Here is a 23,686-nt window from a genome sequence, read left to right as displayed (position 1 = left end):
GATCGAATCCCACATCGGGTTCCCGGTGCATGGAGCCTGCTTCTCCCTCTGCCTGTGTCTCTGCCTCTCTCTCTCTCTCTCTGTGTGACTATCATAAATAAATAAAAATTTAAAAAAAAAAAAAGAAAGCTAGAGGCTCAAAACTGGCCTAGGAAAGGTCATCTATCTTCCAGCTTCATTGGAACCATGGTTCTGAGAAGAAAGATATCCAGGGTCAAGACCAAGTCTTGGCCACATACCTGCCAAGCAAGCACATGCAGTCAAAATCAAGATAGGCAATTATTCAGACCAGTCAGGAAGTCATAATATGCCCCACAGATGACGGTACCCTTAAAAATCCTCATGAAGCACACGTTGGCTATTTTGAAAAATGTTAAAATTTATTAATAGTTAACCTCACATAGTTAATTCAACTAGTTCTTTATTATACATGACAACAACTTTACTAGACTGAGTGCTCAAAGATTTGAGATTCAACACTTCCCAGTCAAAGATTGAGATTTACTGTATTTACATCAGGCAAAGCAGCATCAGCAAGGAACTGTCACCTAACCATGGGGACACAGACATTCAAAATGCATTTTCCTTTTTGGAAACCAATGACATAACTAATAGCCATACATACAGCTCTACCTTTAAAAAAAAAAAAGGTGCAATTTCACAGACAGTGCCTAATTTTCAAGTTTAAAAGTTAAAATTCATCTCTACTTCTTGGGCATTCTTTAGTGATACGCAGACCCAAACATTGTTCTCAACAAGTATGATACGTGTGCAAAGTTGGGTGCTAGTGAATCCTGTCTTTTCTTCCTCATGATCCTTGATTCCTACTCAATAGTGTTCTAGGGCCATTCCCTCTTTACCATGTAGTCGCAGTATGTGGGTGTGCATAGCTTAGGGAAGACGTGGCTTTCAGATTCAGAATGAACTGCACTCCTGAAAAGTAGAGCATAGATTTTATGCCCCCCTCCCCCCACACCCACCAACAGTTTGAAATAAATACTGTATATAAAAACAGCTCAGCGTTGAGAAGCCCTTGGACAATGCTTCTTGTAAAAACATTTACAAATAAACCAATTTTGCTAGGAGGGCACAAATCTACCAAAGGTGTTGTTCCTGAGGTTTTGTTTGATTGCTTCATTGTTTGGTTTAGGTTTGCTATTAATAATAGTTAGACGGAATTTTCTTTAAATGTTTTTGGCGGCTTCCTTTATCTTCTTAGATAGCTTAAAAATACTACTGGCTGTCCTAATGACAATTCTTAAGCAGTGAGTCTGTCTGAAAGGATTCCTGTTTGCTTTGGTTAAGAGCCCATGTAATATTACCCCAGGAAGGTCTAGACAGAGCAGCTAGTTGCTGTGGTCTCTGTGATCTGTAGACTCAGCTTCCCTCACTGCCTCCTGCCTTCCACATTTCCCAGTCTGCAGGCTAAAAAGGAGCTGGGAAGGAGCTACTTGGCCATTCACTCACCCTGAAGAGGCTTCCCTTCTCTTCCTGCAGGCGAATGAGGTATTTCTAGTAACCTATCAGTATCTTCACCTTCCATCCTGTAACTACGTTCATGGACTACAGAGGCCAAGTCTGAAAAGACCCTGTGTATTTATATACAGAACAAATTGACATATAAATATATTACATACAACCAATCATTACATACAGTGTCAAAATAAAGGAGCAGATGGACTTCATGAACTAAGTAAATTTCAAACATAAATTAAAATGAAAATAGAATTGTTTCCACTTCTGCAGGAAAATTTTAAAAACAGACCAAAAAAGTCTCCCCTGCCCCAAAGGTCCATTGCTTATGGGTGACTCCAGAACCCACAAGGAGATATGACATGCTCTCCAACAGGATTATCAACTCATGGCCTTGGTTTTGCTTTCTCAGATTCAGGATGCTTTCATTCCAGGAAGAGCATTCACTGGAACCCACCAGGCTTGTAAATGAGGTTAAAAAGGGACTGCCACCTCGCCATCCATGGATTTCCCTCCATTGCTGCCTCTATGCTTCCCTCTTCCCCCCAACACCATTTCTGCCTATGGGAGAATCAGGATCAAGCTAACTTGATCTCCAGAGGGATCTCAGAGGAGAAACAATAGCAGCCCCCGCATGCTGGGCGATGCTCTTCACTTAGAAATAAATATCATGTTCAAGGTCCATGGTGAAGCAACCATATCTTTTCATTAGTGTCCCCATCCTGTAGGATGAGACAGGGACATGGAATTTGGTCAGGGGGATTACTAGAGGTTAAAATTTGTCTGAAGTTTTAAAAGAACTGGTAGGAATAGTTGTGACAAATATGAACAAGTCCTTACTTCAAAACATATTTATCTCAAGAGGCCAAGGCTTGGGGATTGAACTCAAAGTGGGTATCCACAGACAGCACACCCAGTCCCACGGGCTCCTCTCTGCCGAGGAAAAGCTGAGGGGCCTGTCTCTGACACAGGGGATGACATCTTATAATTTAAAGTGGGGGAGAGGGGGAACCAGAGGAAGTCCCTTCTGATTTCTGGGACTCTATCGCTGTCCAGCCTCGCGGATGCGGCAGGCCACGGCGGTGATGAGAGCGGCCCCCTTCCCGCTGCCGTCCTCTGACTCGAGAAAGCTCACGTCACATTTCGGAGCCAGGTCCTTCACTGTCTCATGCATGATTTTGGCAAAGCTGCAAATGTTGGGTAGAAGACACAGGAAAAAAAAAAAAGAAGCACCTTAGTCATGATTGATTTGTGTCCTCCGAGGTGAGATCCTAGAAAGTGATGCTGGAACCCCAGGAACTACTAAGATAAGCAAAAGGATGACAGCTACCATGTATGAAACACTGTGTATTGCATATCAGAAAACCAAGGCTTCGAGTGGCTAGCAACATGCCCAAATTCTATGTCACAGCAGGCAAATGGGGAGCCGAGAGCCACTGTGAGGCAACTGAGATTTTGGAAATTGTGCTTTTTTTTTTTTTTAAATTTATTTATTCATGAGAGATACAGAGAGAGAGAGAGAGAGAGAGAGAGAGAGGCAGAGACACAGGCAGAGGGAGAAGCAGGCTCCACACAGGGAGCCCGACCCCGGACTTGATACCAGGTCTCCAGGATCACGCCCTAGGCTGAAGGCAGCGCTAAACCACTGAGCTACCCGGTCTGCCCAGGAAATTGTGTTCTTAAAACTCATCAGTGGGAAGAAAGATTCAAGAGTCATGGGCACCTCAGGAAGGAAGACCAAGCCCCATGCATGAGATATTTTATTTCCCAGGGGTAGGGATTCACATTAGACCCACATCTAATCCAAGATGCCATTAAAGGACCAGGCTCGGGGTTGTTGCCTGCACATTGTGGTGATCACAGCCTTTCAGTGTGGGACTAGGGAAAGAGATAGTCACCACTTTCCCCAACCGAGCAAGGGCAGGAAGCCCTCATCATCTACGAAACAAGTCTCAGTGCCAGTGCCTTAACTTCTATGTCCCTCTCAGCTCTCAATTCAGACCAAGATTCCCACTTATGAGACATTAATCATTAATGGACTTGGAACTTCAAGATTCTCTTTTTACTTTGTAGCCCTGGGCAAATCTCTCAACTCCTTGGAACAGTCATGGTGAGAGCCGCCAACATTTCAAAAGAGGAGTCTCTCTATCTTCACTCTGTCCCACCTACTGTCCAGACTAGGATGTATCAGCTCTATTCTTCTTAACTTTGAGCTGAGAAGCTTCTAGGGGAAAGGGATTGGGGTACTTCCCGACTTCAAAATGATTTATCCAAAACATATGCAAATAAGTGAAGAAGGGACAGGAACAATGGTTGATGAGAGGAGAGAAGAAGAGAGCTGGAGAGACAGGGAAAAGTATTGAAAGAAAAGGGAATTCAACACTTCCACTCTGGTGGGAGTTCGAGGGACATGTTTCCTATGAAAGAGTCAGACAGTAGGTAGATACACTTGCAGCTTTGTGAGCAACCACTCTGCCATTATAGAGTGAAAGCAACCAGAGGCAACACTTATGTCACGTGTGGGCACAGCTGCATTCCAATAAAACTTTATTTATAAAAACAGTCGTGGCTGCAGTCGGCCAGCCCCCACTCCAGACTGCAGAAAATACCTCACTCCAGGGTTCCAGCATCCGTTTCCTAGAATGTTCACAGGAGCACTGTTTGTAGCAGACAAAAATCTAGAAATAACCCAATATCAACTAGCAGTACAAGAAACTATAGTAGACTCATTCAAAGGTATGCTACCCAGCCCTGAAAATTAATGACCTATACCCACATACTTCAGTGTGGATGCATCTCAAAATTATAAATGCTGTGTAGGAAAAGCCAGTCATGAAAGGAGAGATGTAGAGAGAGAGATACATGGCAGAGGAAGCAAGGGACTAAGTCACCAGAGTACCTTCCCCTGGCAGAGGGACAGGGGTGTAACCCTGAGTCCTCCAAGCTGGGTGGTAAAACACAAGCCTACTTCTGGTTATTAACCTTTAAACTAAAGTGTATGTGTTATAGACACGCATTTTAGATGCTGGGTGGTTTGCTAGAAAATAAAAAAGGGGGAGAAAGAGAAGGGAATGCAAGGAAAGAAGAGATGGGGAAAGAAAAGACAGACGGGGCGAGTGGAGGTCAGGCACTCACTGAGGATGGAGCTTGTAGAGGGTCCCATCCACGCCCACTGTCACTTTGAGGGTGTCCAGCCCACGGTTTTCTCGTATTTTGTCCACCACGGCGGCCATGCCTGCACCACAGAGCTGGGCTGCCCGCCGTGCCACCACAGTGCACACCTCTTTGACAATGATGCTGTCGTCACAGGTGCTCTCGAGCCCCAGGTGGTGCAGGATGGCACGGACCTGCAGCAGGGCCAGGCAGTCACTGTGGAGTGGGGGTGGAGGGAGACAGCAAGGGGTCAGTCACATACACCAGGGGCCTGGCCAGGCGGCAGCCCCCAAAACACAGCTCCTATGTTTGAAGCAGTCTAGGAACCCGTGCCCATCCCACTGGGCCACACAGAGCCCCTCCTAAGTGTGACAGGAGCACAAAGAAACAGCTCCTATGTCCACTTGGCCTGGGCAAGGCAGGGCACTGCTACCATACAACTGGTACTTAAGAAAAAAACAGGAAATTCACTGTCTAGTTTTGCACTCATTTGGAAAGAATAAAGACAGTGATAATGCCTGTGGTTGGCCTTTTCGGCTGCAAAGCTCTCTCATACCCATTTCGTTTTTGTTCACGGGTCAACAGGACCAGCATAGACCTCTGTTCTATCTCCACTCCCCCACCCGGGGTGGTCTGATAGTTACTCATGTGCTCTTTATGAAATAAATGTAAATCAAATTTTAAGAAGAAAATGAATTTATTCTATCAAGGGAACTGTTTTAGAACTCCAGAATCAGCTTCCTGCACACAAACGGACATGCAAACTCAAACATATTCTTTTTATTCACTGATACAGATGCCCTAGCCGCCACCCCCCCCCCACCCTCCGCCCCACTCAGGCTGGTCATCCAGTTCCTGGTTTTCCATACACCTGAGAGTAATGCACAGCATTAATTTTTAAAGGGCTCTGAAATTCACTGTTCTCATTTGGAACAGGCTTTGCTGCCGTTAGACTGGAAGAGGGAGGTACTGCTTTAATGAGCTGCCACATGGCCTGATTTCTGATTGCCTGACGTGCCAACCTTCACTCAATCCTGCTCGTCTTATCGCCATGGCAGCAGTTAAGAAGCGCCCTCCTGCCAGGCGCAAGTGCTTTAATAGACTATATCCTCTGTGTGTTCCAATTTATATCGTAGAAGCAAGTTTCTTCCTAACTTAGATGGTTGACCTAAAACCCAACAATATTACTTTGCATGGGCTCCTGTCAGTTCAGCAGGATTTTCCATGCTTAAAATGCCAACTATCCATAAGTTACTTTAACAGTATAGATATGAATGTCTCTGCTACCAAACTGACCAGTAGATAAGCCATGCCCTAATCTTACTTGAGCTATGGAAATCCTTTCAGCTTGTCTGTCCATGAGAGGGAGAACACAGTCCCACCCTACCCCGGGCCCAAATTCTCACCTCTCAATCTGAGACAGAAACTTGGTTTCAAAGATTCCTCTTGTCTTGAGCCGCTCAGAGATGCGGCCACGGAAAAGCAGCCCACGCTTGGTGAAATCGATGAGGATGTTCCGGACAATCTCACCCAGGTACATTCCACTGATCATTTTCTCGAATCTGCAATGCAGGTGATGTTCATGGAGGTTACATAGGAAGGTGAGATGCCCAGAGAGTTAGCAAGTAGAGGGCATGCAGATTCCCACCAAGGAAGGAAGTCCCACTTGATTCACTTGGGCAGGATTCCTGGTATCCATACACACTGACCCACAGCCTTCTTGAAACTGACAACAGCACCTGCCTGAGGCCCATGGGGTTCCCTGGGATCATCCCCATCTCCTGGGCTCAGCACCTTCCAATGCTTCCTCCCAGCTCCTTGAGCAGGAAAACATACCCAAAGCCCTCCTCCAAGAAAAGGGCAGGATGCTGAGTCTTAATCGTGAACTTCCCGAGGTATTCTGTCTGCATGCTCTTTCCAAACCATGACATCACGATCACCCAAGTAACTAGAGCCAACTGGAGATTCCCTGTCTTGTCCACTGGAATTGAATGGGACTACTCAATGGCTTGAGGATCTTCTGGCCCTGCATAGTGCTTTTTAAAAAGTTGAGACCCCCAGTTTCAACCAAGATCCCCATCACCACTCCATCTTGTCTCACCCTTTGTTTCATTAATGACACCTGTCTGGCCCCTATAAGCATTTTAGTCTGTGACCTCTACTTTCAACAAAAGTATATTCTGCAGAACTATGGCCCTTGATTAATCCAGTTAGGAAACACTATACACACCTTCCCAGTGGGAAGTGTGCTGGATCTTATACTATCATCCCACAGCTCAGATCCCCTCTCTGCCAGGCTGGGGCTGGCCCTTGTCCAGTCCTGACAATACAGAGAGCTACATACCGCATGGATGGAGGAGGAGGAAGAGACACAGTCCTGTCTGCTTCCTGTTCCTCTCTCTGCCACACCAGCTTCTTTATCCTACTTCAGCAGATGGCTGTTTTCCCTCACCATCCCAGACCTAGGTTTTAACCCCCTCTCTCCTGTTCTCACAGGCAGGGGTGGGGAGGCTGCTTCTAGCATTTCCTTGTTCTGTGTTCCTCAGTGTCCCCCTTTCATGTCTTTTTGTCCCTCTAAAACCTATGTGACCAATTCCCTATAGGAAATGCTCCTCCCAACTGAGCTTTGAAAGTGTCACAGTCCAGCAAGGAGAACTTTCCAGATATATTTGACAAGAAACTTTCTAAGAAAACTTCCTCTTTTGGGAATGCTGGGATCCCAGTGTCCTGGGATTTGCTGCTGTAGACGATCTGATCACTTGTGGCCATAGTTTCAGGGTACCCATACCAGGACCCACATGCACCAGGGGTGCCTACCTCTGTTTGCCGGGGTTAAGGGAGAGCTCATCCACAGCCACATCAAACTCTGTGCGGATGTCGTCAAGGCATCCATTGTCCCCGAAGGCCCCCCATTCCATGTTGACACACATCCGACCCTCTTCCCCCTCCACCAGCTCCACGTTCCGCATCTCCTCCATGTAGCAGGCATTGCTGCCCGTGCCTGCCAAACACAGACACATCAGCATCTCGTTCAATACCATCCTCCCCTCACCCGAGGCTGGGGGTCGCCGCCCAGGAATGACAGCCGGGTCCTTACCAACAATGAGGCCGACTTCACAGTGAGGGTCTTCATAGCCACAGGTCATCATAGTCCCAACTGTGTCGTTCACCACAGCAACCACGTCCAGGTCAAACTCCTGACAGGGTAAAATCAGATCCCCAGTCCACACCAATGAACCACATTTTCCTTCAGACACTTGTGCAAGGGAGATTCCTATGTATATGAAGTGTATTTTATACAGCAGAGCTGATTCTCTTTTCATTCAGGTCTCTACTCAAATGTCACCTCCTCAGAGACCTCCCCTGTTTGTGCTATTTGAGGGTGCCCTTCCCTAGCCCACTCACCCTGTCCTCACCCAACTTCATTTTTCTTTCACAGCCCTAGAGCACCTGACATAGGCTCATGGGTTTGTTTACAGCACAAGAGTTTGTTGTGCTCACTGCTGAATCCCCAGTGCCAAGAGCAGGGTGGGCTTGACACATGGGGGACACTCAGTCATCACTGAAGGATCACATTAATTCTTCCCCGAACCCACTGCCCTCCTTTCAGCACTCAGGTCACTACCATAGGCCATGCCTCCCCCACCTCTCGCCGGTGGATGGCTTCCTTCAGCAGAGTGACCACATCCTCTCCCTCGCAGCCTGATGCCTTGAAGCCTTTAGTCCACTTGAGGAGGATGCTCTAAAAATCAAGAGCACAGATGAGGGTGTCAGAAGAGGGTTCCTGTGTGATTCCTACAGCCTGGCCAGGCTTCCTATTCCCACCCTCCCCAGGTCATACGGGGCCCCTTTCATAACCAACCATCTCTCCTACACATGACTGAGCACCTACTATGCATGCGTTCTATCATTTAATCCTCACAGCAAACTGGTGAAATGGTTATCGTTACCAGGCCCATTTTCTTGGTACCTGCAGCTCTGGAGTAACCCTGCCCAGGGCCAGAAGCTTGAAGGGAGAGGAGCAGGACCCCCAGCCTCACCGACTGCATGGGCCCCAAAACACCACACAAGCACTCCTGCCAGGGAGCGAAGTTCTATTACATGTGTTTCTTTCACTGGTAAAAGCAGTTTGCTCTGTCCTGTTCTATATTTACATCAGAAGTCAGAGTCTGTCTCTTAATTGTCAAATTTCAGTAGGGCATGAACAAGTGCCCTGACCATAGTTGGGTGACAGCTGGGCTTCATACCACCCCTATGAGGGAAGCACTCTAGGCTCCTCAGAGCACCCCCATGAGCCACTGTTTTTAATGTGGCCATCTGTCATGTCACAGGGGAACAGAGAGACATGGTGGTTTTACATGTGGGAGAACTGCTTCGTGTCTTGTCCTGACTCCCTCTTTGCAGTTGTAGCCCATCAGGAGACAAGCATTAGGGACTCCTGAGCCCCATCCTGCAAGGCCAGAATCCACACATGGCTGTATGCTCACTATCCACCCACCAGCATGGTTCCCCAGGCCTTGCTCGGCATTTTATGGCCCAGCAAGGGATCACAAGCCACAAATCAACCTGGATGCATCACACTGTGTTCAGATCCCAGGAGATTTGGAAAAACAAGATATAATCTAAGCCAGTGTCCTGCTTTACATACTTATATCCTAACAACTGTGTGCTCACCTCCACCTAACTCTCTTGCCTACAAATTAGCTTCACATCTCTAATGAAATTTTCTATTTGGCACTCTCAAGTTTACAGAATGACCAAATAACATTATTCCAGGTGGTCCTTAATAATGAGATGTGGAAAGGTGCCTGAAGCTGGGGAGACTTGCCCCAGGCCACCAGGTGGTCAAGGCAGCTTTAAGTCTCTGGGCCTCAGCACCTGCTGATTTTCCACTCAACAGGATGATCTTACCAGAGCAGAACCCGGTTTACAGACAGACCAATGACAGAGAGAAGAACTCAGCTTCTACTTTATTTGCTATTAATTTTTACAATGCTAGACTATTCACGTGCTCCCTAGAGAAACTTAGAACATACAGAATGAAATCTAATACAATGATCTGGAGTCTTATAATTCAGATAAAACAGTGAACATGTTCTTGAGCCACCTGATAAATACATAAAGATATATACATGTTGGCATGAAAAGTAAGGTGTGTCTATTTAAGAATATTTCAGTATGAAAAGCCTGGAAGCATATATACTGGAGTACTATGTTCTCATCTTATGAATTATAATTTTTACAGGCTTCTATATTGTAGAGACTATCTTTTTCTTAAAAAATTTGTTAGTCTTACCATTAAGTTTTTTTTCCCATATCATTGCAATTTCTTCCAAAAAAACTAGTTACTGCTAAGAGGCAGTGCATGGCTCAGAATTTGTTAACTATTTCCCAACTGTTGAATAATTGGATTTGTTCCTAATGCTTTCATTATAACATGCAATGTTTCATTAAGTATCACAAATATTTATCTTCATGTTCCCTTCGGTAAACTGATGCAAATGGAGAAGGCTTTGAAAACCCAATGCATCGACACTGAGAACCATAATGTTTCGAGACAAAGAAATGAGAAATGCTGGGGAGAGGGAATCAGAGGAAGGTGGTCAAAGGTACAAGCTTCCAGTGATAAGGGAAATGCTCAGGATGGAATGAACAGAGCAAACACTGCTATACAGCATATTTGAAAATTGTGAAAGAGTAGATCCTAAGAATTCTCATTACAAGGAAAAAAACTTTTTTAGCTCTTTTTCTTGTTTTTTATCTATATGAGATGACAGATTTTTTTTTGAGAGAGAGATGACAGATGTTAACTAAACTTACTGTGATGATCATTTCACAAAAGATGTAAGTTAAATCATCGTGCTGTTATCCTTAAACTTACATGGTGTTCATGTTACCATCTCAATAAAACTGGCAAAACAGAAAAGCAAAGAGTAACACTGCCCTATTAACACCGGACAAATGGTGAGACAGATGTTGGGAAATATTGGATTAGGCAAGGGTTTTGATTGTAGGACATCCCAAAACCTCCACTAGACTGGCGCATATGATGAATTTAACTCAGAGGGGAGTAGGAGGAAGCACTTACGAAACTCAGCTGAGCAACATCAAGGCTGCTATTCCAGGATCCTGTGGCAAATGCTGGCCTCTCTTCCCCACTGAACCAAGCTCCCTGTACCTGAGATGTTTCCCACTTCTGTGCTCTCCTCCACACTGCCAGGCCTGTCTGCCCTTCTTTCCCATCCACTCATTCTTCACACTTGGATGACGATCCAAGTCTTCTTCCCAGGTATGCGCTTAGGTTAAAGTCATACTGTGCAGCCTCCGGGCTCCTGTACCTGATGGGTGCCCTGTTCCCAACAGCAGCTCAGGCCTTCCTGAGCTTGCTCACTTTACATCAGCACAGTCTGTGTGTGAGCCCCTAAAGCAGGAACCATGCCTTGTGTACCCTGGCCACTTTGTCCACTGCATACGGTCCATTCGTAAACAGGCAGGTAAGCATCTAGAGAACCAACTGACACAGAGAGACAACTGCTTGGGCAATAGTATCCTAACAACCAATATGCTGACTGTCAACCCACAACAAACCCAGGCCTGGTACTCAGCTCTCTTACATTCCCAATACACCATGTCCAGAATATCTGAGCACACCAGCTCTTCATTCACGGAAGGCAAGTTGAAAAGGAATGAAAAGGGAAGCAAGGACAAGAACTAGGGCATCTAAACAACAGGAGATGAATGAAAATGTCCCACAGGAGCTGGTGGGTACCATTGAGAACAGGGGCTCAGATACAGGAAATCAGAATTCAAATCTTAGCTTGGCCACTCTTAAGCCTTCTGATCTGGTGCAAGATACTTGACATCTCTTTTGTTTTCCTTTCTGCAAAATGGGCATATAAACACCTACCTTATATAACTGCTGTGAGGGTTAAATGAGATAACACATAGGAGGAAGCCTAGCGCAGTGCTTGGCATAAAGTGCTGCAAAAATGTTCACTGTTGTTTATATTTTGATTAGCATCATCGTCATCATCCCAACCATCGTGACCTACTTAACCTCCACTAGCTCCAACTGAACCATTCCTTTCAACAGGCCCCTTGTCACCTCTGCTTACTCATGCCCTTCTTCCCTCCTTTCAACTCAACTTTCTCCCCTGCTACAAACTCTGGCTGGGGTAGATCGACAAAGCCCACAGGCAAGCCCTCTGGGAAGACTCCATTACCTCATCCAGGCTGTTCTGCTGGCAGGGGAAGGAGAAGGTGAAACCCAGAGGCAGGGACACGCCTTTCATGCCCATGTACTCAAGGAAGTCGGCGATGCACTGGACAATATGGTCAAAGAGCTGCGGGGAAAAGTCAGGCTCTGAGGAAGAGGCCCTGCCCACGAGCTCGGGAGGTTCCACTCAAGAGAAATGCAAGCTCGGGCACAAACCTGAGTGAAGACCAGGCCAGGGCCCCAGCCCACCTAGCCCTCCTTGGGACATTGGGTGAGCAGAGAAAGCATTGCCCTCCTGGGCGAGAAGCAGGTATCTACTGGGGTCCCCTCCCAGAGGTGCCACCTTGCCTCACCTCATCCCCAGTGCCATGCATGACCTCCTGCGGGATAGAGTAGATCTTGTTGTGCATCTCCACGCCGCGTCGCTTTCCATTCTTCACACGCACCAGCAGGACCCGGAAATTGGTACCTCCAAGGTCCAAGGCCAGGAAGTCACCTTTCTCTAAAAAAGAAACCCAGGAAGATGATGTGCTGCAGCAGTGCCATGTCACCACTGCAGAGTGACAGTCGCAAGCACTTTCCCCTAACAGGCACCTCCTCTGGCAGCCCCTCAAATGGACTGTGTGCTCCATTTAACAGGAAAGAAAATAAGATCCCTGGGACCAGGGCCTTGCTGTCTCCTTACTGGTCCTCAAATGAGTTCAGATGGCCCCAGAAGCCACAAGGAGGTCTGCGGGACTCTAGAAATTGTGATACATGATACAGTACACTCAGAAAATCTAGGGGCACCTGGGTGGCTCAGTCGATTAAGCGTCTGCCTTTGGCTCATGATACCAGGGTCCTAGGATGGAGCCCCACAGTGTCGGGCTCCCTACTCAGGGAGGAGCCTGCTTCTCCTTCCTCCTCTGCCCTTTTCCCTGCTCATGCTCCCTTACATGTGCTGTCTCTCTGTCAAATAAATAAACAAAATCTATTTAAAAAAGAATTCTAAACATGTCATTCATGCTCAAAGGCCACCTTATCCTATCTTCTAGAATAGAGAAGAAATAACAGAGTTCAACTTTTTAAGGGAAATCTTTTTACATGAAAAAACCCTCCTTTGTTGGGCAATCCTAATGTGCTACGTGCCTCAGAAACACCCTTCATACAACCCTCAGGCAGCCCTGAGGAGGACACATGGCTTTTCCCCCTGGTGGAGGAGGCAGACCTGGCTGAGCTAGGTTGAGTCACTCACTCAGGCCCACAGGCCAGAAGCCGGAAGAGAAGGGACCAAGGCCCAGTCCCTACCTCTGGCACCCGTACCAATGTGTGACACTGGCCTGCTCAATGTTAGTTTTCTCTGAATTGGGAAAAGATCACCATGTCTCAATTTGCAAGATCCAGACCATGGGTCAGCAATCTTGGTCTATAAAGGGTTGGGCAGTAAACATTTTAAGTCTTGTGAGTCACAATCCCTGCTGCAACCATACAACTCTGTCACAGTAGTGCAAAGCAGCCATAAACAAACAATACGTAGACAATTGGGCATGCTGTGTATTGGTAAGACTTTATTTAAAAAATTAAGTAGTGGGCCAGACTTAGCTCATGGGCCTTAGGTTTGCCAACACCTGACCTAGGGCTTATAAGAACTGAACCTTAAACCAAAATTCCTGGGTTTGAACCCCAGCTCTACCATTTTCCAGCTGTGTGATCTTGGGCAGGTCTCTTAATTTCTCTGTGCCTCAGTTTTATGCCATACGTCTTAGTTTGTTAACAAAATTAATTACTAATCTCTGTTAACAGTTAAAGATTAAATGCTTACAGAAGTGCTTGACACATAGCAGGCATTCAATAAGTATTTATTATTATTATTAAATTTAGAGGAATGCCTTGGTTGAACTTACTAAACACTAGAATCTCCTAGTACCGTAGTTGAAGAAACATGTTCTGGTCCAAATAGCCAATGCTAAAGCTAAGGGAGTGCCTGGGGCCTGAACATCACAACAAAGACCCGCCACAGTGAGCTGGGTAGCAGCTGCACCGCATACCTGTGCCATCAGGGGTGGCGCACACGTAAGTAGGCAGCATCTTGACGGGGGCAATGGCATGAGTCTCCTTGCTCAGACCTCGCCCCATTTCTACATTCATCCTCCTCTTGACCTCCAATAGCTGCTCGCGGCTCAGCTTCAGAGACTCCAGGGTATTCTGGCGAGCTCGGTGTTGGTCAGCCAGCCGGTAGGCCACCGCCGTCACCATGGCCGCCCCCTTGCCACTGCCATCCTCGGAACGCAGGAAGCGGACGTCACAGTCGGGCACCAAGCGCCTCACGGTCTTGTGAAGACGTTTGGCGAAACTGCAGTCACCGAGACAGGGTAAGAGATGTTAGAGTCAATGGGGCAAAAGGCTGGCCGCCTCAGCCCCAAGGTCAGGAGGCACCTGCAGGAAGCAGATGAATGGACTCTCCCTGCCCTCCCAAGTTGGCAGTCAACACTATTAAAGCTCACATATTCATCCATGACCACCCTGGCTGGGGGAAGGGAAAAGGATCATTGTCAGAAGGCACTCCCCCCTGCACAGGGTCACATTAAGAACTCCCCTTCCCACAGGCCACAGCTCTTCCACCCCATACATGGGCATCGGAATCAGGGGACTCTGACACCAATGATGATTTGGGCTTCGGTGCTCATTTCATTAGATGCTGCCTGGGAAAGACCCAAAACAGAAAGAGGAGAAGCGCTTTTCTGGACTTTGGTCTCTATGGCCAATTAGTAACAACAATCCCAAAGGTGCCTGAACAGCTCAAGACAACAGGTGTGTTCAGCAAGAAATTCTCGGGTGGTAGCTGCTCTAAGCCCTGGTCTCCAGGGCCTTGCTGTTCCAGGTATGGTCTGTGAGCAGCACACCAGGGGCCGAGACACAGTGTCAAGGGCTGGACCCTTCTGAATCAGAATCTGTCTCTTAACAAGATTCCCCAGGTGATTCATGTGCACTTTCAAGTTTTGGAAGCAATGGATTAGAAGACCAATTCAGTTAACAAAGGCATGCTGCACTGGCACTCGTATCTGATGAAAATGAGATAAGTGAGTACCATAGAGAGAGCAGCCAGGACCCAAATGAAATTTGATTATTTTGATACTTGGGACTGAAGGGATCAAATGTGGAGGGGAAGTGCCAGATTATTCAATGCCCAGGTCAGTCAGACAGACTGAGCTCGGGTGTCCTCTGGCACACCACCTGAATGGACCCTCCAGAAACATGAAAGTCAAGGAAACAAGTGCAAAGAAACCCAACTCCTCAACAAGAGGGTGGTAGACAGAGTCCCATGGCCAGGAGAGCCTTGAGTGCAACTCTAGTCATTGGGAACCCTCAGGAATCACCTCCAAGCCTGCCAAGGAGGACATGCTCCCAATCCCCACATGCCCAGCTGGGAGCTTATTCTACAGAGCCCCTCAACTCCATGGTCCATCACCACCCCAGGATGCAATATGGAGTTGACCGTGGAGTTACTAGGGTCCTCTTTCAGGCCTGTCAGGGGCCCCGTCACTGTGGATTCCAGCACACTGACTCACTGTGGGTGCTTCTTGTAGACGGAGCCATCAACCCCAATGGTGGAGCGCAGCCGCTCCTCGCCCTTGTTCTCCTTGATGCGCCGCAGCACGGCTGCCAGGGTGGCTGCACACAGGCTGGCTGAGCGTGTAGACACAATCTGGCAGACTCGGTGAGTAGCCACGCAGTCCTCCTGTGTCGGGTCTATGCCCAGCCGCACCAGCACCTCACGGGCCTTCCGGATGCCATCCTTTTCCCTGGGAAGGAGGACAGTGTGTGAGCACATGGCCAACCCACTGTGGCCAGTGGGAGGGCAGGCTGCAGGCCGACAAGGAAGCCGCTCAGCGCCAGCAAACACCATCTCCCAACAAACACCGCCTTCAGGGCTCTGCCCATCAACGGAAAGGCAGAACAAAGGGGAAACACAACAGAGCCAATGTGAGGCTCCTCTCTCAGACACACACACTCATACATTCACACACACATACACAGTGCTCAAGTGCTTCTTTTTCCCAATGGGAAAACCAGTATTTTTTATGCACATACTATGTAAGGACAAGGCTCTGCTCTTATGGCTTCACACACCAAGTTTTGTGTGTGTGCGTGTGTGTGTGTGTGAGAGAGAGAGAAACAGAGAGAGATAGAGAGAGGAAGGGGGTGGGGAGAGAACATGCTATGTTTTTCTATCTAGGGGTAGAAGGAACAGTGTCCCTGCCACCAACCACCCAGCTGCAGAGCTCATTTTCTATGAAGCAGTCAGCTCATTGCCTTTCACAACAGAGCAGGCACTGCTTTAACCTGTGCTAGAGACTGTGCTAGTGTCTGCTGCCATGAACTTAGCAGTATTCTCAGGGGAACTAAGTGCTCTCACAAGCATGCATTATTCCGTCCCCTTAGCGTTTAACAAGCAAGCACAATTCCCTCAAGAGTTTCCACTTGAGGTCACTGGAACTGTTTCACTGTTCCCTCTAGCACCCAAATCCCTTCCTCTCCACATCTGGTCCCTGAAACAACAGGCTCCTCAAGCGACAAGTGAAAGTCTCAAGAACAGGAAACTGAGCCCAAGTCTTTGAATACTGTTAACTGAAAAACAAGATTCAGGCCATCCTCACTCAACCATGCCACTGTGTGAAATGCCGGCTTCTGCTATACCTATTGGAACTAAATGGGTAAATCTTAGGGCCATCCAAAGACCTATTCTTCTGTTATAAAGCAGGACAGAGCCCTTTTGGAGACTCACCAACAGAGAAAGAAATGTCAGAGCTTCAGGAGAAGAGAAGGAAAGTAGATACATGAGTCATCAAGGGCCCACTGGGAGCCTCTGGCATTAAGCCAAGCCCCAGTCCCACCCATGTAGCACCAGGAGCCACCTGGGTAATGGACAAGGGTACAGACAGTCTGAAAAGTTAAGTCAAGCCACATGCCTGCCAAGGACCACATTGCACAAGACCTTCTTGCTGTCCAAATCTGAAGGGTCAACACCCAGCCCCCCTTTTTCATTCCCTAAGGGCCTGTCCACTCTTCTGGAGACCCAGCGAACAAAGAGGGACTTGGAAGCTTACCCTTCGATATCTGAAACATCTTTGGTCTCAAACTGGCCAGTAGCAAGGAGCCCTGGGCTGAGCTTCCCCCCGAAAAGTAGCTCTTCCTTGGCCATCTTCACCAAGATAAGCCTCACCAGTTCTCCCATGTACATCCCACTGATCATCTTCTCAAATCTGCAGGGATACAGACCAAACAATAAATAACAGTCCTTGCTCTCAATGAACTCACAACTTCCCTATGAAGGCAACATGCACACACGTGAGGTTGATGCACAACTGTTAACTTGTGTGGCACTGCTGGGACTCAGATGTTCAGGGAGGTGACAGCTCAGGGGAGGCTACAGGATCGGAGCATCTGGGCCATCTCTGCAGGCAGGTGGGGCTTTGAACTATGGAGGGAAAGGGCCGTTAGCAGCCAAACAATATCCAGGGGATTTGGAACATTGTAGAACAGCCTGAATTTTAGGTTAAGTAACTTATGTGTAGGGTATTGACTTAATTTTTTTTCTCTAGCAAGGAAATACTTTTTAAAAATGAAACCTTATGTAGAACCTCAATAGTTATACACAAGAGAAAAAAAAGGTCAATATGATCAAATTAGCGGCACAGACCCAGCAACATCTCACACTGCCCTCCCCTTGCAAGGTCATTTGTGGATTCCTAGAAAACAGTACAAACAACCCGGGGCAGGATTAGGTCAGATTAGAACATCAGATGGTCGTGGGAATCTGGGAGTGGGAAATGTTGGAAGTTTCTGAGCAGGCAGGTGACAAGATAAAGGCATGTTTTAGAAAGACAGAGGGCTGCCCCCAAGCTGAGAGCTAATCAGCTAATTAATTTTTTCAACACTAGGTGATGCTGTTTTCTTTAGAAGCCAGGCTTTCAGGCTCAAACTGTGTGATAGGAGAAACTGAACCTTCTTCAGCATTCTCTGTGGCAGCAAAGAATGCCCTTTCTTGGTATCTAAGGATCTGGGGTCTGGAAAGGAGGCCCCCAGGGCCAGCAGATGCTACCTAGGCAGGGCTTCAGCGAAGAAACCCAGAGCGAGGGTGTTAAGGGGTTACGACATCATCTGGTACAATCTACAGGAGGAAGCCGGGCCCTCAGGAAGTGACCCAGGGCCAGGTGTGGCAGAACTGGAACTAAGTGCGGAGCTGACAAAACTGCTTGAGCCGAGGGTGCACTTACAATGTCCAAGCCCTAGCACAGGCACGCTGTGCGGGAGGCAGCCTGGCTTTTACAGGCAGGAATTCGTGTATCTGCCTCTGCACCTTCTCCAAGTAGCTAGGTCTGTAGAAGATAGGGAATGGGTCCAGTGGGACTCTGAGGTGTGGGTGATTTATAAAAGCTTTTATCTCAGCTTTTTAAAAACACTTTCTTCCCGGCAACATTTAGGAAAATATTTATTTAGAAATACATAAAGAGTGGGGAAAAGTTCCTACTGGAGACCAATGATGACTTCGGGGCTACCATGGCTGACACTTTGGTCTATGTCCTCCCAGACTTTTTGATTTATCTAAGCCTGGGCCAATGGTGTGTTGTCAAGGCAGGGTTGGCAATTGTCTTCAGACACTTTAACGGGCATATGGCTCCTCTGAATGGCTTGGGTGTGCCTCATTCTTGGAGGCAGACATTGAGTGAGTGACTTTTCAACCCATAGATTTTCACCAGCCATGGCAGACATAGCCAGGGTGTTCCTATGAAAGCTACAGATCAGTGGACTCATGCTTCAGTATGTGGGAGAAGCTTGTGACTTATATAAACCATGCCTTGAGGAAGCAAGGACTCTCCCTGTAAAGAAAAAGGTACCCCGTTGCTGAGCTGGCTGATAGAGTTGGGTTTTACTCTCTGAGCCAAGATATATGCCAGAAGGTTTCCTGCAACAGTCATACCAGCAAGAAGACCAGAGGGGACCTGAATTGCTCAAAACATTTTGTAATTGCCTTCAGAGCTTACAGCAATCCCTGTTTCAAGATCTTTAATAGGGACATTGGGCCAATGTTGGTGTAATAATGACAGCGAAATAATGTTTTGTAACAGTCAAAAATAACTAAAAATCAAGTCCAGTCAGGCTGGAGAGTATAATATTCAGGGTGCAAAATGTTGGAGGCCCTCCTGGTTCAGTCCACCCAAGAACCCCTGCTGGGCCACAGGTTCAGGGAAGTGGCCAAGGAGGTTCCTAAACCTACTTTTCCACAGGCCTCGGGTCTGCCTAAAGCTGGTCCAGCTCAGCTCCTGGACAGCTCTAGTAGAGGTTGGAGTCACAGCCTCAGCCAATACATAGGAGGCAATTGTCATAGCCTCATCCTCTGGGCAGTGGCAGGGGTGGGAGCTATGAAGATAGCTTTCAGGAGCCCTAGGCTTGGCCATCTCACGATGACTTTTCCTCTGTGTCTCACAAACTGTTTCTTTGGACAACTTACAAATTGAAGGTGGAAGAAAGAGCAGGGCCAACAATTAGCCTTCTAAAATGATGGCTCTGAAGGACATAGCCCAATTATTACCTATAATCTGGTCTGTCTGCTTGTTTTGTCATTTTTAGAGCCCTCTCAGCAATTTATAGTCATGATGCGTGTGATGAGCACATCATTCCCATAACCAGGGGGTGCCCTGGCAACCTTTCAGGATGTAAGACTATAAAGCAAAAGTGAGAACCAGCCCCCAGCCCTGGTCAGCCCGCACCAAAGTTCCTGAGCCCACCCCCATGAGCCCACTGCACACAGGGGCTGCTCCTCACAGTTGTTTCCCGGGGTTCAGGGAGCCCATGTCGATCTCCTGATCAAACTCAGTGCGGAAGTCATCGAGTATGCCGTCGTCTCCAAAAGCCCCCCATTCCATGTTGATACACATCCGCCCCTCGTCGCCCTCCACCATGTCAATGTGACGCATCTCTTCCATGTAGCAGGCATTGCTGCCCGTGCCTGGCCAAAACAAAGGACTGCTTAGTACCCACTTGCACCAGCCTCTCCCCCACCCCCCAACACCCTCTTATTCCTGAGGCTGCCCAGGAATGCATGTATCCCAGCATGACCTAATCCACAACCACCCCCAACTCTCAAGTCCTGGCTGAGGCATACCATGATCTTCTAATATGAAGTATAAAGAAGCATCCAGGCCATGACGCCTTCTCCTTTTCCAGCCCACACCCCCATCCATTAGCCAGCACTGACTCCCCATACCTAGTGTTCACTCACCTACAATGAGACCAATCTCACAATTCTGGTCATCATAACCACAGGTCATCATGGTCCCAACTGTGTCATTCACTACGGCCACGATATCAATATCAAAGTCCTGCAGGGATAAAAGGGGGGCTCTGATATCACCATCACAGAAAGGTTACAATTGTGAAGACAGAGAGAAAGAGCAGCAAGACACACAGCTCAGGTGCATAAGGGCTGCCCCCTTACAAACCCTACTGGGAGCCAAAGAAGGTTAGAGCTGGGAATTGGGTCCCGATCTGGTCTGACAGCAGTGACTCACTCCCCACCCTGCCTGTCCTCACCATGGAGGCCACCAAACCCACAGTCTAGTTTATAGACATCACTGCATTCACAAGAGCCCATCTTATCATTGCTGTCCCCTTCTCCTTCTCTTTCTTCTCCTTTTCTTTCTCTCCCTCCTTCTATCCTGATACCAACATTATCCCAACCTTCTTACTTGAAAATGATAATCAAGCTTCTTCAGGTTAAAGACTGAAGGGTTTTTCTTGTACCAAGGCTAAGATTATTAATCCATCACATTATTATGAGAAATTCAAATGTATCTGGTTGTTATCCATCATGCGAATGTGAAGACCCAAGAGGCATCTAATTATATATAAGATTATCAGTGTGGCAATCATTTCACAGTATGTGGATGCCAAGTTATTATGAAGCATGCCTTAAACTTAGCCATACATCAACTATACCTCAGTAACACTGGGGAGAAAAAATTAATAGTATTGGGTAAACCTAGCCTGGAAGGAAAAGAAAACCTCTCCTTAAGAACTACAAAAAGGTTCTCATGCTGATTTGAGGACAGACTAGGAAAGATTTCAGAACAGACTCAAAAGAATGTAAAAAGCCTCCAGACCCCAAACTCCTGCCTCCCCATCCCTGCTTCCCCTACTCACCCCTCTCCTCTGGATGGCCTTCCGAATCAGAGTAACCACATCTTTGCCTTCCACACCACTGGACTTGAACCCCTTTGTCCAGGAGACCAGGAAACTCTGAAAAAAGGACCAAGGAATGAACACTGATTCCTCACAAAATTCAGATCACACTACTCAAACAACCAGTCATAAGTGGAGACCTCTGCCATGGAGCTAAGCTAAACTACAACCACGCTTAAATATTCATACTGCTTCCTGACTAGCCTAGGAAAGAGAAACGGGGCCCCCATCAAACCTCCAGAAAGAAGATTCAATGAATGATTCCTTCATGATCTACTGCCCCCAAGAAGTGGAAAGAACAGGCTATGGAAATGCCAAAATAAGATACTCTCATCCTTAACTCCCTAGACATCTTTCTTCCAAGAAACTTTATCATGATACTCCACAAAGGAGTTCTCATTCCTGGTTCCCTAAAAGGGATGAGAATAATGTACAACCTATGGGGGGTTGTATATTATCCTTTGAGAGATGAGTGATAAAGACCCTCTCCCCATTTGACATTTCTTCACCACCCACCCACACCTACACACACTCAACCAGAAGGACAGAACTCTCAATACTCAAACCCCATCCATACAACCATCAGAGCCGCCTCTAAAACCACAGAAGCAACTGGCTCAAAGTTCATCCCAGACCTTCCAACCCAAAGAATGAAGCAACAAAAATGTCTAAAGAACTCATCTTACCTCATCTAGTTTCGTTTGGACACAGGGGAATGAGAAAGTAAAACCCAAGGGGAGCTTCTTGTCTTTGATTTGCAGCTTATCCATGAAGTTAGCCAGGCATTCGGCAATGTGGTCAAACAGCTAAGGGCACACAACACAGGAAGATGAGTAGGGAGGGAAAATAGCATGGAAATTAAGAGCATACCTGGACTTGAAGCTTAGAAAAGAACTAGTTGAATTTGTGCAAAAGATATGTATCCCCTCTGAAGTCTTAATTTGCTCATCTATAAAATGGAGGTGATAACTATACCTGCCCTCAGCGTTACCAAAAGGATTAAATGAGTCAGTACAGATAGGCTTAACATTAGTTAGTGCTTATTAAATACTGTCATCCACACAAACCGTTTATCCAAACCACTGTCACTAGAACCGTGTGGGGCAGGGGAAATCATAGGTAAAGCTAATTACAAAGTTATCAGATACCCTAGGAACAGAACATCCCTTGGCGGCTCTGTCAGAACCCTCCTTGACATGGGTGCACAGCTGACTGTCTTGCCAGAGAGGGCAGCCTATCTCACTGCCAAAAAGTATTTTAACATCCCTGTCTCTTGTGATTGGGGAACAACATTCTCTGTTGGCATTCTATGAATGAACTTAACAAAAATAAGTAACTCATATTTTTCCTCCATTCTGGAAAAGTAATTTCCCAGGAACATTTCAAAGAAGTTATCTTTGATTTCTAACTTCAGAATGAAACACCAAGTGAGTCCATGAAAAGCACTAAAGAATAAACAGGGTTTTATGGATGAGCAGCTTCACAACTGTGACCATGCCAAGCAGGACCCACAGCTCCTAAGAAAAAGCTGTATTTACAATTACCCAGGCTTTCAATCAGCCCTAAGGCCCACAGTCCCATGGCTTCCTTCTTGCCCACTCAGCATTCTCAGAGACTCCCTCTAGGAGAGACCCCCTCTAGATGTTGACAGCCTGAGGCCAGGGGCATTCTGGTACAAAAAGTAAGCAGAAGCCAAGGAGACCAAGTAGATGCCAAGAGCCAGGGTGACCAGATAGCAAAACCTAAAAGCCAAGGTGGGTAGATAAGAACATATCTTTTCCTCTCCAGACAGAAGTAAGGAAGATTCCACTAAACCAGAGGCTCCCAGAGGTTGCTTGTCCTGGACCAGCACATCACCAACATCATGTTATAAATGTAAATTCTAGGGCCCAAACCCAAACCTGCTGGATCAGAAATTGTAGAGGCGGGGCCCTCCAAGTGATCCTGAAGCAGTGTTTTGAAAATCACTGCACTAACCACATAAAGTATTTACATTTACAAAGGAACTGACAGGCTGGGGGAGGGCGGGTGGCAGAGTAGGCTGAGATGCCACTTGGCTCCCCAGATGTCTGAGGTATGCTTCCAGGGAGCAGTCCAGGAAACAAGGCCACCCTCATCTAGAAGGAGGCCAGCTCTAACAACTTCCTGCATTGATCCTGTCCCTGTCATGTCACATACAAAATTAACCTCAGCTGATGCTGAAACGCTCAATTTCCAAATCAAAACATTCTCAAAAGCAAAGACTGGGCAACCACAAGACTCTCTCACAAAGAGGATCACCAGTGCAAAAGTGCCAACTACTCTGAGCAGAAGCTAAGTATTTTAATATGTACGTAAGGTTTCTAGATCAATACTCAAATTCTGTTCTTCTATTGTGAAGTTGACCAGAGACAAAATTTACAATATAACCAAATTCCCAGCACCTTCTTCCTGGTAGTCTAGTCAAATGACCTTTAGTAAAAATAGTGTTTACTCAAAAAAAGGAAGTTGCCGAAGCAGTGCAAAGAGATAAGGCCAATCATCAGAAATGAAGGGAGGGGGAACTTTAAAGGAGGAAAAGCAATATGGGTTCCCTTATCCAGCCCTGATCCACCGTTCCCTTTCCAGTTGTGCTGCCAACAA

At 47.0% G+C, this 23,686-nt stretch overlaps 1 protein-coding gene across 1 annotated transcript in view; it reads right to left on the bottom strand.

Moving 5' to 3' along the window:
- Window positions 1-359: 359 nt before the first annotated feature.
- HK2 (hexokinase 2) overlaps window positions 360-23,686 on the bottom strand; it is a 62,644-nt gene continuing 39,317 nt past the window's right edge. The window contains exons 4-18 of the mRNA XM_072769968.1: window positions 21,751-21,870; window positions 21,026-21,121; window positions 20,106-20,205; window positions 19,649-19,832; window positions 16,930-17,085; window positions 15,391-15,624; window positions 13,870-14,174; window positions 12,196-12,344; window positions 11,850-11,969; window positions 8,273-8,368; window positions 7,724-7,823; window positions 7,444-7,627; window positions 6,033-6,188; window positions 4,609-4,842; window positions 360-2,660 (exon numbers count right to left, since the gene is read on the bottom strand). Coding sequence (XP_072626069.1) covers window positions 2,516-2,660; window positions 4,609-4,842; window positions 6,033-6,188; window positions 7,444-7,627; window positions 7,724-7,823; window positions 8,273-8,368; window positions 11,850-11,969; window positions 12,196-12,344; window positions 13,870-14,174; window positions 15,391-15,624; window positions 16,930-17,085; window positions 19,649-19,832; window positions 20,106-20,205; window positions 21,026-21,121; window positions 21,751-21,870 — 2,379 coding nt within the window. The 3' untranslated portion in view covers window positions 360-2,515. The remainder of the gene's footprint in view (window positions 2,661-4,608; window positions 4,843-6,032; window positions 6,189-7,443; window positions 7,628-7,723; window positions 7,824-8,272; window positions 8,369-11,849; window positions 11,970-12,195; window positions 12,345-13,869; window positions 14,175-15,390; window positions 15,625-16,929; window positions 17,086-19,648; window positions 19,833-20,105; window positions 20,206-21,025; window positions 21,122-21,750; window positions 21,871-23,686) is intronic.

Source organism: Canis lupus, chromosome 12 (genome assembly GCF_048164855.1).
Source record: "Canis lupus baileyi chromosome 12, mCanLup2.hap1, whole genome shotgun sequence".
NCBI classification, from domain to species: domain Eukaryota; kingdom Metazoa; phylum Chordata; class Mammalia; order Carnivora; family Canidae; genus Canis; species Canis lupus.
Note: the sequence above shows the minus strand (reverse complement) of the source record. Positions and strands in the feature narration are given on the sequence as shown.